At 37.4% G+C, this 19,003-nt stretch overlaps 1 protein-coding gene across 1 annotated transcript in view; it reads right to left on the reverse strand.

Moving 5' to 3' along the window:
- The window catches only part of LRRIQ1 (leucine rich repeats and IQ motif containing 1), a 207,712-nt gene that overhangs the window by 129,989 nt on the left and 58,720 nt on the right, over positions 1-19,003 (reverse strand). Inside the window, exon 14 of the mRNA XM_082418862.1 lies at positions 11,730-11,823. Coding sequence (XP_082274988.1) covers positions 11,730-11,823 — 94 coding nt within the window. The remainder of the gene's footprint in view (positions 1-11,729; positions 11,824-19,003) is intronic.

Consider the following 19,003-nt stretch of genomic DNA (forward strand, 5'->3'; position numbering starts at 1 on the left):
TTACTGCAAATCAACAATAATATAAATTTTCAATTTATAGAAAATAACATTTTCAATCACTAAAATAAAATTGAATAAATTCAGTAGAAAAATTAGAGGGGCTGAAACATGCATTTTTTCAAGCTTTTACACATTATAATGTAATTAAATTCAGTAATGTATTCCTCCAACAAATAATTTTGGGTGTCTACTAAATACAAGGCATACAAGGACTCTAAACTATAAGGATCTGTACAATTATCTGGGGTCACTTCTACTACTTAATTTTAGCCATTTTTTAATGCTTGGATTTTCATTTAATTTGGCTACTTTCCCCTAATCTCTTGTCACTTTTCTACTAAAAACAAGCTTCCCCAAATACTATTTTCATTTTCATACAACTATTCAAAATTTCTCTATAGCTCCTTAAAAATAATGGCTAGCATTATCAAGTATGCTTTCTGACAGGCACTACTATAAAGTGCTGTCATGTGGTAACATATTTATTCCTCATAGAGACTGTTGGTATGCTCTGATACTTGTGTTCTTCTCTATTTTTCCCAGGGTTTTTTTGCAGTTAGTTTGGCCATATGACTAGTTACAGTTAATACAGTATGAGAGGAGTGATCACTGCCACTTTTGAGGGCAGAGTGGTTAAATGTCAGTTGTTTTCCTGGTGGTCATTTTCCCCACCACAATCTACTACCTAAAAAAGTGAGGTTATGTTGAAGTTATGTGACACAGAGTCACAAAATGGAAGCACCCTGAGTTTCTGAGTCTGCTTAGATTAGACAGGCCAAACTCACATCAGACATAATGTAAACAAACAAACAAAAACCTCCTGATGTATTAAACCACATAGATTTCTGAGTTTGTTGTTGTGTGGTATAACCTATACTACCCTAATGAATAGATCCTATGAGATAGGTACTATTATTATACCCATTTTACAGATGAAGGAAGAGACATAGCAAGATTAAGTAACTTGAGCAAGGCAAACAACCAGGAAGTGGTGGAACTAGATATGCACCTGAGCAGTTTACTCACAAGGCCCATGTATATATCCACTATGCTACAGTCCCCTTCCATGACCACAGGATAAAGGAGACATTTTATCCTCACATATGAAACCCTTTACAATCTGGCAGTAATACAACACATAAAACCGCAGAGTACAATGTTTAAATTCTAGGCTTCAGAACTCAAATTCCACCCCTGACACTTACTTCATAACTGGGTAAGTCACAGGGTATCTAAGCTTCAGTAAATACTCTGTAAAATGAGAATGATAATTACAGAACCTAACTTAGCTGCTGTGAAATGAAGGAATATATATAGGTACTTAGCCCACTCTCTGACACACTGTAAGCATAAGTACTTGATTTCTTACTTCTTTCCAATGGTATTCCCACTATACCCACTTTACCTGAATAGACTGGCCTTCTAACAGAGCCTAACTTCACCTTTCACATTCCCTCCTTTTTTGGATATTTCCTCCATCAGAAGTGCTTTCTTTTCTTTAAATTTGGTTTTCCTTTTTTTTTTTAATTTAATTTTATTTATTTAGTTTTTGGCCACATCGTGCAGCATGTGGGATTTAGTTTCCTGACAAGGGATTGAACCCGTGCCCCCTGCATTGAGAGAGCAGAGTCTTAACCACTGGACCACCAGGGAAGTCCCTGATTTTCAGTCTTACCAAACTTTTGAGGTTTAACTCAAAGTTTGCCTCTTCAGAGCAGGCAGTTTTCCCTGGTCACACTAAATTAAGATAATATTTCCAAATTTCTAAAGCATATCTCTTGCCTACAATAATCATCTGACACTTACATTTTATTAGGTACTAAAATCTAAGAGTTAAGAGCACAGATTCTGGAGCTAGATTGCATGGATTTGAATCCTGGGTCTTTGACTTGCTAGCTGTGTGAAACTGGGCAGGCTACTTAGCCTTTTGGGAACTCAGTTTTCTTAAGTATAAAATGGGGACACTAGGTTGCTATTTCATCAGGCATGTTGTGAGGATTAAATGGGAACGATGAGAACGGTGTTGGGCACAAAGTCAGTGCTGTTTCAGTGTTTGTTACCATTAGTTTTCATGGTTATCATTTTTGAATACATTTTCTATCCCTAACAAGATTATAAAAATGACTTGAAATCATGGGTTACACTGAATTTCCCTTATAATGTCTAACATGTTAGGACACTGGTTGCATATAGCAGGCATACACTAAATACTTGGTGACTGAATACGAACTGGTAGGCCTAGTAATAGAAAATAATAGATTTTTGTGTGCTTACCGTGTTCTAGGAATTGTTATCAACAAGATATGTGTATTATCCCATTCAAATCTAATGGCTATACCATAAGATAGGTACCATTTTTATCCTCATTTTACTAATGAAGATTCAGAGCCATAGAAAAGGTAAGTTACTTGCCCAGGATCACAAAACACGGGGCAGGAGGAAGATGTCCTTATTTAAAAACGCAATGATTTCCAAACTTTAGTGCACACTGAATCACACAAAGGGCTTGATAAAACATAGATTACTAGGAATCATCTGCTAGCTTCTGATTCAGTGGATCTGGACAGTGTCCAAGATTTTGCATTTCTAACAGGCTTCCAAGTGATGATGAAGCTGCTGGTCTGGGGGATACACCTTTAAGAACCACTGCACTGGGTTATACTCTTTCCTCCATGCTATACAGCTTAAATTGCTCTTAGAAACAGATGTTTCTAAACTAGAAGTTGACAGGTTCTGTTCTAAAACATGTGGAAACATACCAGGTTTCCCTAAAAAACACTGTAACATTAGAAATTTATGTGGAAACTGAGCTTTAAAGAAAAAAGAAAGAAAAATAGATTTTCTGGCAAAAAGATAATAACTCTTCTGTGATACTCAACTTATCAATGAGTAGCAAATCACACAGGTGTTTGACTTGGTGTAAAAATGCTGCTGTTTTCTTAACTAAACGTCAATTAACAAATTCAAGAAACCAATACATCTAGAAAGAGAATGTCACAGGTTTGCAGTGACCTTAGACAAGGGAGGGAACAGCGACTACTCCCTAGACTCTCTTATCTTTTTCTACAGGTGGATTAAGTCAGGTAAAGGAATTTTAAACATAATCAGATCATTGGTTCTTCTGTAAGATATCTTATATTCCTCTGAAGTACTCAGAAAAACAAGGACCTTCCTGGCTATGGCCACACATCACAGGGAAACCAAATCAGGGCAAAGAGTCAACTGCTTCTGCCCTAGGACTGGATGTCACAACAACCTTTTTTTCAGTCATTCATTTCTCCCTGTCTATATTTTATTCATAAATTATTTTTACTACCTGGTCAAATTGATAAGACTTGCTGACTTGATCCAAACTTAAGATCCTGAAATAGATTTTCCTACCTGAATTTTAGTAAATGGTTGCCTTTCCCTACACTTAGCATGTTGCCAAACACACCTTGCTAAATTAGGCTACAAGCTCTGTCCATTTCGGCTTGTTCTGCCTTGATGTATCTATGACCTGATATGATACAAATGTCAAATGTACAATAAATCATATTAAACCATCTAACAAATGCATGCTGCTGGACATAAAAAGAGATAAGAGTTCAGGCCATAAACATCACCAGTACTAGAAAATTCCAAAGTGGATATATGCAAAGTTTTTCAGTATACTGGGATTTAATTCACCTAGACCTGGTAAATGAGTCTGAGGATGTGTGAGAGAAAAACCACTTAGAGCCAAGGGAAAGAACAAGTGGGAAGCAAAAGGCAGAAAAATTACAGGAACTCACATGAGGATGGGAATAAGTCTCATCAGCCAAAGTTGAAAGGATACATGTAAGAGACATTGGGCAGAATACTCAGAAAGTTGGTGCCATAGTAGTGGGGCTAAATTAGCACTAGTCTGAAGATTTCTTTGAGACTTCCCTAACAGAACTTAAAAGGAAGTTTTGAAGGTATCTCACTAATTCCAAGTAATGTAGCTGCTGCATGTGAGAAGCAAAATGTATGTTACTTAAAGGGAAAAAAAACAAAATTAAGAAATCAACAAGTATAAAATTTTAAATGTCCAGACTACAACCAAAATTGACTGGGCATGCAAGAAGTAAGAAAATATGACCCAGAATCATAAAAAAAATCAATAAAAATAGACCTCAAAATGATAGAGATGATGAAATTAACAGATAAGGATGTTAAAACAGCTATTATAAATATTATCCACATGTTCAAGTTGATTTAGGAAAATATGACCATGATTAGGAGAGAAATTGTAAATGTTAAAAAATAAAGGAAACGTCTCAAAATGAAAATCATAATATCTGATCTGAACTGAAAAACAGTCTAGATGGGATTAACAGCAGAGTAGCTATACAGGAAGAAAATATCAGAGAATTTGAAGACATAGCAATAACTAGTAAGACTGAAATACAGGCAGAAAAAAAGTATAATAAATATAAGAACAGAGCAATAGCGACATCTGGGATATATCAAGTGGTCTAATACTGATGAAATTAGAGTCCTAGTAGGATAAGATAGAACAAAATATTTGAAAATTACTAGCCAACAATTTTCAAAATTTTATGGAAACTATAAATCCACTGTATCTGAGAGGTTCAGTAAATCCTAAACATGGATGGGCCTAGAGATTATCATATTAAGTGAAGTAAGTCAGACAGAGAAAGACAAATATCATATGATATCACTTATATGTGGAATAAAAAAAAATACAAATGAACTTATTTACAACACAGAAATAGACTCACAGACATAGAAGACAAACTTATGGTTCCCAAAGAAGAAAGACAGAGGGAAGGGATAAATTAGGAGTTTGGAATTAATAGATACACACTACTATGTATAAAGTAGATCAGCATAAAGGACTTACTGTATAAGAAAGGGAACTATATTCAATAACTTGTAATAACCCATAATAGAAAAAAATCTGAAAAGAATACACACACTCACACATAACTGAATCACTTTGCTGTACACCAGCAACTAACACAACATGGTAAATCAACTATACATTAATTTAAAAAAACTTAAGCCAATAAACAACAAAAAAATCCTAAGCAGAGTAAATCTATATAAAAGCAACCAAAGCACATTATAATCAAATTGCTGAAGACCACTGATGAAGGGAAAATCTTAAAAGTACTCAGAGACAGAGGAATGAAGACATGAACGTTCACAGATTTCTCATCTGAAACAGTGAAAGCCATAAGACAGTGGAGAGACATTTTTAAACAATTGGAAGAGGGGACTGACCACCCAGGGGCATAAGGTGATTTTTCAAGGTGATAAAAATGTTCACTACCTTGATTGTGGTGGTTTTTACACAATATTCATACTCATAAACTGATACTCAAAATTGATAAATTTTATTATAGGTAAATTACTCCAAAAAATGTGATTATAAAAAAAGATGAAGCTTAACTTTGGGAAAATGGTGTTAGCATAATTTCAGAGTTTCAGATTAAAGAATTTTTTTAAAAAGAAAATTCATTTAAAAAAAATCACAGAGCAGAAGCAACAAGAATTACAATCCTGCAGCCTGTGGAACAAAAACCAGATTCACAGAAAGACAGACAAGATGAAAAGGCAGAGGGCTACATACCAGATGAAGGAACAAGATAAAACTCCAGAAAAACAACTAAATGAAGTGAAGATAGGCAACCTTCCAGAAAAAGAATTCAGAATAATGAGAGTGAAGATGATCCAGGACCTCAGAAAAAGAATGGAGGCAAAAATCGAGAAGATGCAAGAAATGTTTAACAAAGAACTAGAAGAATTAAAGAACAAACAAACAGAGATGAACAATACAATAACTGAAATGAAAACTACACTAGAAGAAATCAATAGCAGAATAACTGAGGCAGAAGAACGGATATGTGACCTGGAAGACAGAATGATGGAATTCGCTGCTGCGGAACAGAATAAAGAAAAAAGAATGAAAAGAAATGAAGACAGCCTAAGAGACTTCGGGGACAACATTAAACACAACAACATTCGCATTATAGGGGTCCCATAGGGAGAAGAGAGAGAGAAAGGACCTGAGAAAATATTAGAAGAGATTATAGTCGAAAATTTCCCTAACATGGGAAAGGAAATAGCCACTCAAGTCCAGGAAGTGCAACGAGTCCCATACAGGATAAACCCAAGGAGAAACACTCCGAGACACACAGTAATCAAATTGGTAAAAACTAAAGACAAAGAAAAATTATTGAAAGCAGCAAGGGAAAAACGACAAATAACATACAAGGGAACTCCCATAACGTTAACAGCTGATTTCTCAGCAGAAACTCTACAAGCCAGAAGGGAGTGGCATGATATATCTAAAGTAATGAAAGGGAAGAACCTACCAGCAAGATTACTCTACCCGGCAAGGATCTCATTCAGATACGACAGAGAAATCAAAAGGTTTACAGACAAGCAAAAGCTAAGAGAATCCACCACCAACAAACCAGCTTTATAGCAAATGCTAAAGGAACTCCTCTAAGTGGGAAACACAAGCGAAGAAAAGGACTTACAAAAACAAACCCAAAACAATTAAGATAATGGTCATAGGAACATACATTTCGATAATTACCTTAAACATGAAAGGATTAAATGCTCCAACTAAAAGACACAGGCTCGCTGAATGGATACAAAAAAACAAGACACATATATATGCTGTCTACAAGAGACCCACTTCAGACCTAGGGACACATACAGACTGAAAGTAAGGGGATGGAAAAAGATGTTCCATGCAAATGGAAATCAAAAGTAAGCTGGAGTAGCAATACGCATGTCAGATAAAATAGATGTTAAAATAAAGAATGTTACAAGAGACAAGGAGGACACTACATAATGATCAAGGGATCAATCCAAGAAGAAGCTATAACAATTATAAATATATATGCACCCAACATAGGAGCACCTCAATACATAAGGCAATGGCTAACAGCTATAAAAGAGGAAATTGACACTAACACAGTAATAGTGGGGGACTTTAACACCTCACTTACACCAAAGGGGATATCATCCAAACAAAAAATTAATAAGGAAACACAAGCTTTAAATGATACAATACACCAAATAGATTTAATTGATATTTATAGGACATTCCATCCAAAAACAGCAGATTACACTTTCTTCCCAGGTGCGCACAGAACATTCTCCAGGATAGATCACATCTTGGGTCACAAATCAAGCCTCAGTACATTTAAGAAAACTGAAATCATATCAAGCATCTTTTCTGACCACAACGCTATGAGATTAGAAATCAATTACAGGGAAAAAAAAAGTAAAAAACACAAACACATGGAGGCTAAACATTACGTTACTAAATAACCAAGAGATCACTGAAGAAATCAAAGCAGAAATTAAAAAATACCTAGAGACAAATTACAATGAAAACACGATGATCCAAAACCTATGGGATGAGGCAAAAGCAGAGGCAAAAGCAGTTCTAAGAGGGAAGTTTATGGCAATACAATCCTACCTCAAGAAACAACAAATATCTCAAATAAACAACCTAACTGTACACCTAAAGGAACTAGAGAAAGAAGAACAAACAAAACTCAAAGTTAGTACAAGGAAAGAAATCATAAAGATCAGAGCAGAAATAAATGAAATAGAAACAAAGAAGACAATAGCAAAAATCAATAAAACTAAAAGCTGGTTCTTTGAGAAGATAAACAAAATTGATAAACCATTAGCCAGATTCATCAAGAAAAAGAGGGAGAGGACTCAAATCAATAAAATTAGAAATGAAAAAGGAGAAGTTACAACAGACACCACAGAAATACAAAGCATCCTAAGAGACTACTACAAGTTCCTCTATGCCAATAAAATGGAAACCTGGAAGAAATGGACAAATTCTTAGAAAGGTATAACCTTCCAAGACTGAAGCAGGAAGAAATAGAAAATATGAACAGACCAATCACAAGTAATGAAATTGAAACTGTGATTAAAAATCTTCCAACAAACAAAAGTCCAGGACCAGATGGCTTCACATGTGAATTCCATCAAACATTTAGAGAAGAGCTAACACCCATCCTTCTCAAACTCTTCCAAATAACTGCAGAGGAAGGAACACTCCCAAACTCATTCTATGAGGCCACCATCACCCTGATACCAAAACCAGACAAAGATACTACAAAAAAAGAAAATTACAGACCAATATCACTGATGAATATACATGTAAAACTGAAAAAAAAAACCCAGAATCCAACAACACATTAAAAGGACCATACACCATGATCAAGTGGGATTTATCTCAGGGATGTAAGGATGCTTCAGTATACACAAATCAATCAATGTGATACACCATATTAACAAATAGAAGAATAAAAACCATATGATCATCTCAATAGATGCAGAAAAAGCTTTTGACAAAATTCAACACCCATTTATGATAAAAACTCTCCAGAAAGTGGGCATAGAGGGAACCTACCTCAACATAATAAAGGCCATATACGACAAACCCACAGCAAACATCATTCTCAATGGTGAAAAACTGAAACCATTTCCTCTAAGATCAGGAACAAGACAAGGATGTCCATTCTCACCACTATTATTCAACATAGGTTTGGAAGTCCTAGCCACAGCAATCAAAGAAGAAAAAGAAATAAAAGGAATACAAATTGGAAAAGAAGAAGTAAAACTGTCACTGTTTGCAGATGACATGATACTATATATAGAGAATCCTAAAGATGCCACCAGAAAACTGCTAGAGCTAATCAATGAATTTGGTAAGGTAGCAGGATACAAAATTAATGCACAGAAATCTCTTGCATTCCTATACACTAATGATGAAAAATCTGAAAGAGAAATTAAGGAAACACTCCCATTTACCATTGCAACAAAAAGAATAAAATACCTAGGAATAAACCTACCTAGCGAGACAAAAGACCTGTATGCAGAAAACTATAAGACACTGATGAATGAAATTAAAGATGATACAAACAGATGGAGAGATATACCATGTTCTTGGATTGGAAGAATCAATATTGTGAAAATGACTATACTACCCAAAGGAATCTACAGATTCAATGCAATCCCTACCAAATTACCAATGGCATTTTTTACAGAATTAGAACAAAAAAATCTTAAAATTTGTATGGAGACACAAAAGGCCCCGAATAGCCAAAGCAGTCTTGAGGGAGAAAAAGGGAGCTGGAGGAATCAGACTTCCTGACTTCAGACTAAACTACAAAGCTACAGTAATCAAGACAATATGGTAGTAGCACAAATACAGAAATATAGATCAATGGAATAGCATAGAAAGCCCAGATATAAACCCACGCACCTATGGTCAACTAATCTATGACAAAGAAGGCAAGGATATACAATGGAGAAAAGACAGTCTCTTCAATACGTGGTGCTGGGAAAACTGGACAGCTACATGGAAAAGAATGGAATTAGAACAATCCCTAACACCATACACAAGAATAAACTCAAAATGGATCAGAGACCTAAATGTAAGTCCGGACACTATAAAATTCTTAGAGGAAATCTTCGGAAGAACACTCTTTGACATAAATCACAGCAAGATCTTTTTTGATCCCCCTCCTAGATTAATGGAAATAAAAACAAAAATAAACAAATGGGACCTAATGAAACTTAAAAGCTTTTGCACAGCAAAGGAAACCATAAACAAGACGAAAAGACAACCCTGAGAATGGGAGAAAATATTTGCAAACGAATCAACGGACAAAGGATTAATCTCCAAAATATATAAATGGCTCATGCAGCTCGATATTAAAAAAACAAACAACCCAATCCAAAAATGGGCAGAAGACCTAGATAGACATTTCTCCAAAGAAGACATACAGATGGCCAAGAAGCACATGAAAAGCTGCTCAACAGCACTAATTATTAGAGAAATGCAAATCAAAACTACAATGAGGAATCACCTCACACCAGTTCGAATGGGGATCATCAGAAAATCTACAAACAACAAATGCTGGAGACGGTGTGGAGAAAAGGGAACCCTCTTGCACTGTTGTTGGGAATGTAAATTGATACAGCCACTATGGAGAACAGTATGGAGGTTCCTTAAAAAACTTAAAATAGAATTACCATATGACCCAGCAATCCCACTACTGGGCGTATACCCAGAGAAAACCGTAATTTAAAAAGACACATGCACCCCTATGTTCATTGCAGCACTATTTACAATAGCCAGGACATGGAAACAACCTAAATGCCCATCGACAGATGAATGGATAAAGAAGATGTGGTACATATATACGATGGAGTATTACTCAGCTATAAAAAGGAATGAAATTGAGTCATCTGTAGAGACGTGGATGGATCTAAAGACTGTCATACAGAGTGAAGTAAGTCAAAAAGAGAAAAACAAGTATCGTATATTAACGCATGTATGTGGAACCTAGAAAAATGGTATAGATGAACCGGTTTGCAGGGCAGAAATGGAGACACAGATGCAGAGAACAAACGTATGGACACCTGGAGGGGGAAGTGGTGGGGGGGCGGGGGTGGTGGTGGGATGAATTGGGAGATTGGGATTGACATGTATACACTGATGTGTATAAAATTGATGACTAATAAGAACCTGCTGTAGAAAAAAATAAATAAAATTAAATTAAAAAAAAAACAATCAAGGGACTTCCCTGGTGGCTCAGTGGATAAGAATCCACCTGCCAATGCAAGCAAGGGACATGGGTTCAACCCCTGGTCCAGGAGGATCCCACATGCCATGGAGCAACTAAGCCCATGTACCATAACTACTGAATCCTGCGCACATAGAGCCCGTGCTCTGCAACAAGAGAAGCCACTGCAAGGAGAAGCCCGCACACTGCAACAAAGAGTAGTCCCCGCTTGCCGCAACTAGAGAAAGCCCACATGCAGCAATGAAGACCCAATGCAGCCAAAAATAAATAAAATTAAATCTTTTAAAAAAAAAGTTTAGGGCTTCCCTGGTGGCGCAGTGGTTGAGAATCTGCCTGCCAATGCAGGGGACACGGGTTCGAGCCCTGGTCTGGGAAGATCCCACATGCCGCAAAGCAACTGGGCCCGTGAGCCACAACTACTGAGCCTGCGCGCCTGGAGCCTGTGCTCCGCAACAAGAGAGGCCGCGATAGTGAGAGGCCCGCGCACCGCGATGAAGAGTGGCCCCCGCTTGCCACAACTGGAGAAAGCCCTCGCACAGAAATGAAGACCCAACACAGCCATAAATAAATAAATAAATAAATAAATAAAAATTAAAATTAAAAAAAAAAAAAGTTTAAAAATTAATCACAATTTTTTTTTCATTTACATCTAGGTACTGCAATATTCCAAATAGAGGCACGAATTCACATATACTTATAATACATACATTAACAGACACCAACCTTCTCTTTTAAGAAAATAAAACAAAATCAAATTACTGGCAGAAAGGAAATAATTTTTAATAGCAAGCTATGGGATTTAGATGACTCAAAAAGTAATTCCCACCAAATGTCTTTTCTATAAACACAAAACCTAAATTGACATCATACTAAAAGTGTCACATAATCCATGGTATCGGTCAAAATTATCATTTAAATTTGCATTAGTTCATACATGTACAAAAATCATTTTAGGTAGAAGATATTTTTTAAACTATTTTTACAAAACTGTTTTGTTTTGAATAACTTTTAGATTATGTTTTACTAACTTTTCCCAAGTAATTAGTATACACAGAACAATTTTCATCAAACTGTGTTCTCTGCAACTATAATAAAGTATGTACATAGGGTGCAACATTGTTTCTTTACCTCCAGTTTATTTCTTGAAGAAGTGGGTTTCCAGTGAGAGACAATTCACGGAGAGAAAAGCATGCAGCAAACCACCTTAGGGCACTTCTAAGATCTATAGAAAATAAACAATAAAAATTATTATGAAAGTTATCACAGATAAAGAAAAATAATCATAAATCAATGACCATTTTATTTATGTGTTAGCTATTAAAGAAAGGCAACAAAAAATATTTATTTTGCAGAATATGATATGCTTTTAAAAGGAGACCATATTAAGAACCTAGACTCTGCTGTCAAAATACATATTTCTAGGGGTCTGGGCAAGATGGCGGAAGAGTAAGATGTGGAGATCACCTTCCTTCCCACAGATACATTAGAAATACATCTACACGTGGAACTGCTACTACAGAACACCCACTGAACGTTGGCAGAAGACGTCAGACCTCCCAAAAGGCAAGAAAATCCCCACGTACTTGGGTAGGGCAAAAGAAAAAATAAATAACAGAGACAGAAGAACAGGGATGGGACCTGCACCAGTGGGAGGGAGCTGTGAAGGAGGAAAGGTTTCCACATACTAGGAAGGCCCTTCACGGGCGGAGACTGCAGGTGGCAGAGGGGGGAAGCTTCGGAGCCATGGAGGAGAGCGCAGCTACAGGGGTGCAGAGGGCAAAGTGGAGAGATTCCCACACAGAGGATCGGTGCGACCAGCACTCACCAGCCCGAGAGGCTTGTCTGCTCACCCGCCGGGGCGGGCGGGGCTGGGAGCTTAAGCTCGGGCTTCGGTTGGATCACAGGGAGAGGACTGGGGTTGGCTGTGTGAACACAGACTGAAGGGGTTAGTGCGCCACAGCTGGCAGGGAGGGAGTCCGGGAAAAGGTATGGAGCTGCCAAACAGGCAAGAGACTTTTTCTTGCCTCTTTGTTTCGCGGTGCGCAAGGAGAGGGGATTCAGAGCGCCGCCTAAACGAGCTCCAGAGACGGGCGCGAGCCGCGGCTATCAGCACGGACCCCAGAGACGGGCATGAGACGCTAAGGCTGCTGCTGCCGCCACCAAGAAGCCTGTGTGCGAGCACAGGTCACTCTCCACACCACCCCTCCCGGGAGCCTGTGCAGCCCGCCACTGCCAGGCTCCCGTGATCCAGGGACAACTTCCCTGGGAGAACGCACAGTGTGCCTCAGGCTGCTGCAATGTCACGCCGGCCTCTGCCACCGCAGGCTCGCCCCACATCCGTACCCTTCCCTCTCCCCCGCCTGGGTGAGCCAGAGCCCCAGCGTCAGCTGCTCCTTTAACCCCGTCCTGTGTGAGAGAAGAACAGACGCCCTCAGGTGACCTACACGCAGAGGCGGGTCCAAATCCAAAGCTGAACCCCGGGACCTGTGCGAACAAAGAAGAGAAAGGGAAATATCTCCCAGCAGCCTCAGAAGCAGCAGATTAAAGCTCCACAAACAACTTGATGTACCTGCATCTGTTGAATACCTGAATAGACAACGAATCATCCCAAATTCAGGAGGTGGACTTTGGGAGCAGGATATATTAATTTTTCCCCTTTTCCTTTCTTTGTGAGTGTATATGTGTATGCTTCTGGGTGAGATTTTTGTCTGTATAGCTTTGCCTTCACCATTTGTCCTAGGGTTCGGTCTGTCCGTTTTTTTGTTGTTTGTTTGTTTGTTTTTTTACTTAAAAATTTTTTTTCTTAATAAATATTTTCCTTACTTTTTATTTTAAAAAATTAAAAAAATTTTTTCTTAGTAAGTTTTTTATTTTTTATTTTAAAAAACTTAAAAAAATTTTTTTCTTAATAATTTTCTTATTTTTATTATAAAAATTAATAAATTTATTTTTTAAAATTAAAAAAATATTTTTCTTAATAAATGTTTCTTAATAATTTTTTTCTTATTTTTTATTATAATAGCTTTATTTTATTTTATTTTATCCTCTTTCTTTCTATTTTTTCTCCCTTTCTGAGCCGAATGGATGAAAGGCTCTTGGTGCTCCAGCCAGGCATCAGGGCCGTGCCTCTGAGGTGGGAGAGCCAACTTCAGGACACTGGTCCACAAGAAACCTCCCAGCTCCACGTAATACCAAACGGCAAAAAATCTCTCAGAGATCTCCATCTCAACATCAAGACCCAGCTTCACTCAACGACCAGCAAGCTACAGTGCTGGACACCCTATGCCAAACAACTAGCAAGACAGGAACACAGCCCCATCCATTAGCAGAGAGGCTGCCTAAAATCATAATAAGGCCACAGACACCCCAAAACACACCACCAGACGTGGACGTGCCCACCAGAAAGACAAGATCCAGCCTCATCCACCAGAACACAAGCACTAGTCCCCTCTACCAAGAAGCCTACACAACCCACTGAACCAACCTTAGCCACTGGGGACAGATACCAAAAACAACGGGAACTACGAACCTGCAGCCTGTGAAAAGGAGACCCCAAACACAGTAAGATTACCAAAATGAGAAGACGGAAAAACACACAGCAGATGAAGGAGCAGGGTCAAAACACACCAGACCTAACAAATGAAGAGGAAATAGGCAGTCTACCTGAAAAAGAATTCAGAATAATGATAGTAAAGATGATCCAAAATCTTGGAAATAGAATAGACAAAATGCAAGAAACATTTAACAAGGACGTAGAAGAACTAAAGAGGAACCAAGCAACGATGAAAAACACAATAAATGAAATGAAAAATACTCTAGACGGGATCAATAGCAGAATACCTAAGGCAAAAGAAAGGACAAGTGACCTGGAAGATAAAATAGTGGAAATAATTACTGCAGAGCAGAATAAAGAAAAAAGAATGAAAAGAACTGAGGACAGTCTCAGAGACCTCTGGGACAACATTAAATGCACCAACATTCGAATTATAGGGGTCCCAGAAGAAGAAGAGAAAAAGAAAGGGACTGAGAAAATATTTGAAGAGATTATAGTTGAAAACTTCCCTAATATGGAAAAGGAAATAGTTAATCAAGTCCTGGAAGCACAGAGAGTCCCATACAGGATAAATCCAAGGAGAAACACGCCAAGACACATATTAATCAAACTATCAAAAATTAAATATAAAGAAAACATATTAAAAACAGCAAGGGGAAAACAACAAATAACACACAAGGGAATCCCCATAAGGTTAACAGCTGATCTTTCAGCAGAAACTCTGCAAGCCAGAAGGGAGTGGCAGGATATACTTAAAGTGATGAAGGAGAAAAACCTACAACCAAGATTACTCTACCCAGCAAGGATCTCATTCAGATTTGATGGAGAAATTAAAACCTTTACAGACAAGCAAAAGCTGAGAGAGTTCAGCACCACCAAACCAGCTTTACAACAAATGCTAAAGGAACTTCTCTAGGCAAGAAACACAAGAGAAGGAAAACACCTACAAAAACAAACCCAAAACATTTAAGAAAATGGGAATAGGAACATACATATCGATAATTACCTTAAATGTAAATGGATTAAATGCTCCCACCAAAAGACACAGACTGGCTGAATGGATACAAAAACAGACCCATATATATGTTGTCTACAAGAGACCCGCTTCAGACCTAGGGACACATACGGACTGATAGTGAGGGGATGGAAAAAGATATTTCATGCAAATGGAAATCAAAAGAAACCTGGAGTAGCAATTCTCGTATCAGACAAAATAGACTTTAAAATAAAGACTATTACAAGAGACAAAGAAGGACACTATATAATGATCAAGGGATCGATCCAAGAAGAAGGTATAACAATTGTAAATATTTATGCACCCAACATAGGAGCACCTCGATACATAAGGCAAATACTAACAGCCATAAAAGGGGAAATCGACAGTAACACAATCATAGTAGGGGACTTTAACACCCCACTTTCACCAATGGACAGATCATCCAAAATGAAAATAAATAAGGAAACACAAGCTTTAAATGATACATTAAACAAGATGGACTTACTTGATATTTATAGGACATTTCACCCAAAAACAACAGAATACACATTTTTCTCAAGTGCTCATGGAACATTCTCCAGTATAGATCATATCTTGGGTCACAAATCAAGCCTTGGTAAATTTAAGAAAAGTGAAGTCGTATCAAGTATCTTTTCTGACCACAACGCTATGAGACTAGATATCAATTACAGGAAAAGATCTGTAAAAAATACAAACACAGGGAGGCCACACAATAGGCTACTTAATAACGAAGTGATAACTGAAGAAATCAAAGGGGAAATCAAAAAATACCTAGAAACAAATGACAATGGAGACACGACGACCCAAAACCTATGGGATACAGCAAAAGCAGTTCTAAGAGGGAAGTTTATAGCAATACAAGTCTACATCAAGAAACAGGAAACATCTCGAATAAACAACCTAACCTTGCACCTAAAGCAATTAGAGAAAGAAGAACAAAAAAACCCCAAAGCTAGCAGAAGGAAAGAAATCATAAAGATCTGATCACAAATAAATGAAAAAGAAAAGAAGGAGACAATAGCAAATATCAATAAAACTAAAAAACTAAAAGCTGGTTCTTTGAGAAGATAAACAAAATTGATAAACCATTAGCCAGACTCATCAAGAGGAAAAGGGAGAAGACTCAAATCAATAGAATTAGAAATGAAAAAGGAGAAGTAACCACTGACACTGCAGAAATACAAAGGATCATGAGAGATTACTACAAGCAACTCTATGCCAATAAAATGGACAACCTGGAAGAAATGGACAAATTCTTAGAAATGCACAACCTGCGGAGAATGAACCAGGAAGAAATAGAAAATATGAACACACCAATCACAAGCACTGCAATTGAAACTGTGATTAAAAATCTTCCAACAAACAAAAGCCCAGGACCAGATGGCTTCACAGGCGAATTCTATCAAACATTTAGAGAAGAGCTAACACCTATCCTTCTCAAACTCTTCCAAAATATTGCAGAGGGAGGAACACTCCCAAACTCATTCTACGAGACCACCATCACCCTGATACCAAAACCAGACAAAGATGTCACAAAGAAAGAAAACTACAGGCCAATATCACTGATGAACATAGATGCAAAAATCCTCAACAAAATACTGGCAAACAGAATCCAACAGCACATTAAAAGGATCATACACCATGATCAAGTGGGGTTTATTCCAGGAATGCAAGGATTCTTCAATATATGCAAATCAATCAACGTGATACATCATATTAACAAATTGAAGGAGAAAAACCATATGATCATCTCAATAGATGCAGAGAAAGCTTTCGACAAAATTCAACACCCATTTATGATAAAAGCCCTGCAGAAAGTAGGCATAGAGGGAACCTTCCTCAACATAATAAAGGCCATATACGACAAACCCACAGCCAACATTGTCCTCAATGGTGAAAAACTGAAACCATTTCCACTAAGATCAGGAACAAGACAAGGTTGCCCACTCTCACCACTATTATTCAACATAGGTTTGGAAGTTTTAGCCACAGCAATCAGAGAAGAAAAAGAAATAAAAGGAATCCAAATCGAAAAAGAAGAAGTAAAGCTGTCACTGTTTGCAGATGACATGATACTATACATAGAGAATCCTAAAACTGCCACTAGAAAACTACTAGAGCTTATCAATGAATTTGGTAAAGTAGCAGGATACAAAATTAATGCACAGAAGTCTCCTGCATTCCTATACACTAATGATGAAAAATCTGAAAGTGAAATTAAGAAAACACTCCCGTTTACCATTGCAACAAAAAGAATAAAACATCTAGGAATAAACCTACCTAAGGAGACAAAAGACCTGTATGCAGAAAATTATAAGACACTGATGAAAGAAATTAAAGATGATACAAATAGATGGAGAGATATACCATGTTCTTGGATCGAAAGAATCAACATTGTGAAAATGACTCTACTACCCAAAGCAATCTACAGATTCAATGCAATCCCTATCAAACTACCACTGGCATTTTTCACAGGACTAGAACAAAAAATTTCACAATTTGTATGGAAACACAAAAGACCCCGAAGAGCCTAAGCAATCTTGAGAAAGAAAAATGGAGCTGGAGGAATCAGGCTCCCTGACTTCAGACTATATTACAAAGCTACAGTAATCAAGACAGTTTGGTACTGGCACAAAAACAGAAACATAGATCAATGGAACAGGATAGAAAGCCCAGAGATAAACCCACGCACATATGGTCACCTTATCTTTGATATAGGAGGCAAGCATATATAGTGGAGAAAAGACAGCCTCTTCAATAAGTGGTGCTGGGAAAACTGGACAGGTACATGTAAAAGTATGAAATTAGAACACTCCCTAACACCATACACAAAAATAAACTCAAAATGGATTAAAGACCTAAATGTAAGGCCAGACACCATCAAACTCAGAGGAAAACATAGGCAGAACACTCTATGACATAAATCACAGCAAGATCCTTTTTGACCCACCTCCTAGAGAAATGGAAATAAAAACACAAATAAACAAATGTGACCTAATGAAACTTAAAAGCTTTTGTACAGCAAAGGAAACCATAAACAAGACCAAAAGACAAACCTCAGAATGGGAGAAAATATTTGCAAATGAAGCAACTGACAAAGGATTAATCTCCAAGATTTACAAGCCGCTCATGCAGCTCAATAATAAAAAAACAAACAACCCAACCCAAAAATGGGCAGAAGACCTAAATAGACATTTCTCCAAAGAAGATATACAGATTGCCAACAGACACATGACAGAATGCTCAACATCATTAATCATTAGAGAAATGCAAATCAAAACTACAATGAGATATCATCTCACACCGGTCAGAATGGCCATCATCAAAAAATCTAGAAACGATAAATGCTGGAGAGGGTGTGGAGAAAAGGGAACCCTCTTGCACTGTTGGTGGGAATGTAAATTGATACAGCCACTATGGAGAACAGTATGGAGGTTCCTTAAAAAACTAAAAATAGAACTACCATATGACCCAGCAATCCCACTACTGGGCATATACCCTGAGAAAACCATAACTCAAAAAGAGTCATGTACCAAAATGTTCATTGCAGCTCTATTTACAATAGCCAGGACATGGAAGCAACCTAAGTGTCCATCAGCGGATGAATGGATAAAGAAGATGTGGCACATATATACAATGGAATATTACTCAGCCATAAAAAGAAATGAAATGGAGGTATTTGTAGTGAGGTGGATGGAGTTAGAGTCTGTCATACAGAGTGAAGTAAGTCAGAAAGAGAAAAACAAATACAGTATGCTAACACATATATATGGAATCTCAGGAAAAAAAAAAAGGTCATGAAGAACCTAGTGGCAAGACGGGAATAAAGAC

Source organism: Balaenoptera physalus, assembly GCF_965194825.1.
Source record: "Balaenoptera physalus genome assembly, chromosome: 13".
Classification (NCBI taxonomy): Eukaryota; Metazoa; Chordata; class Mammalia; order Artiodactyla; family Balaenopteridae; genus Balaenoptera; species Balaenoptera physalus.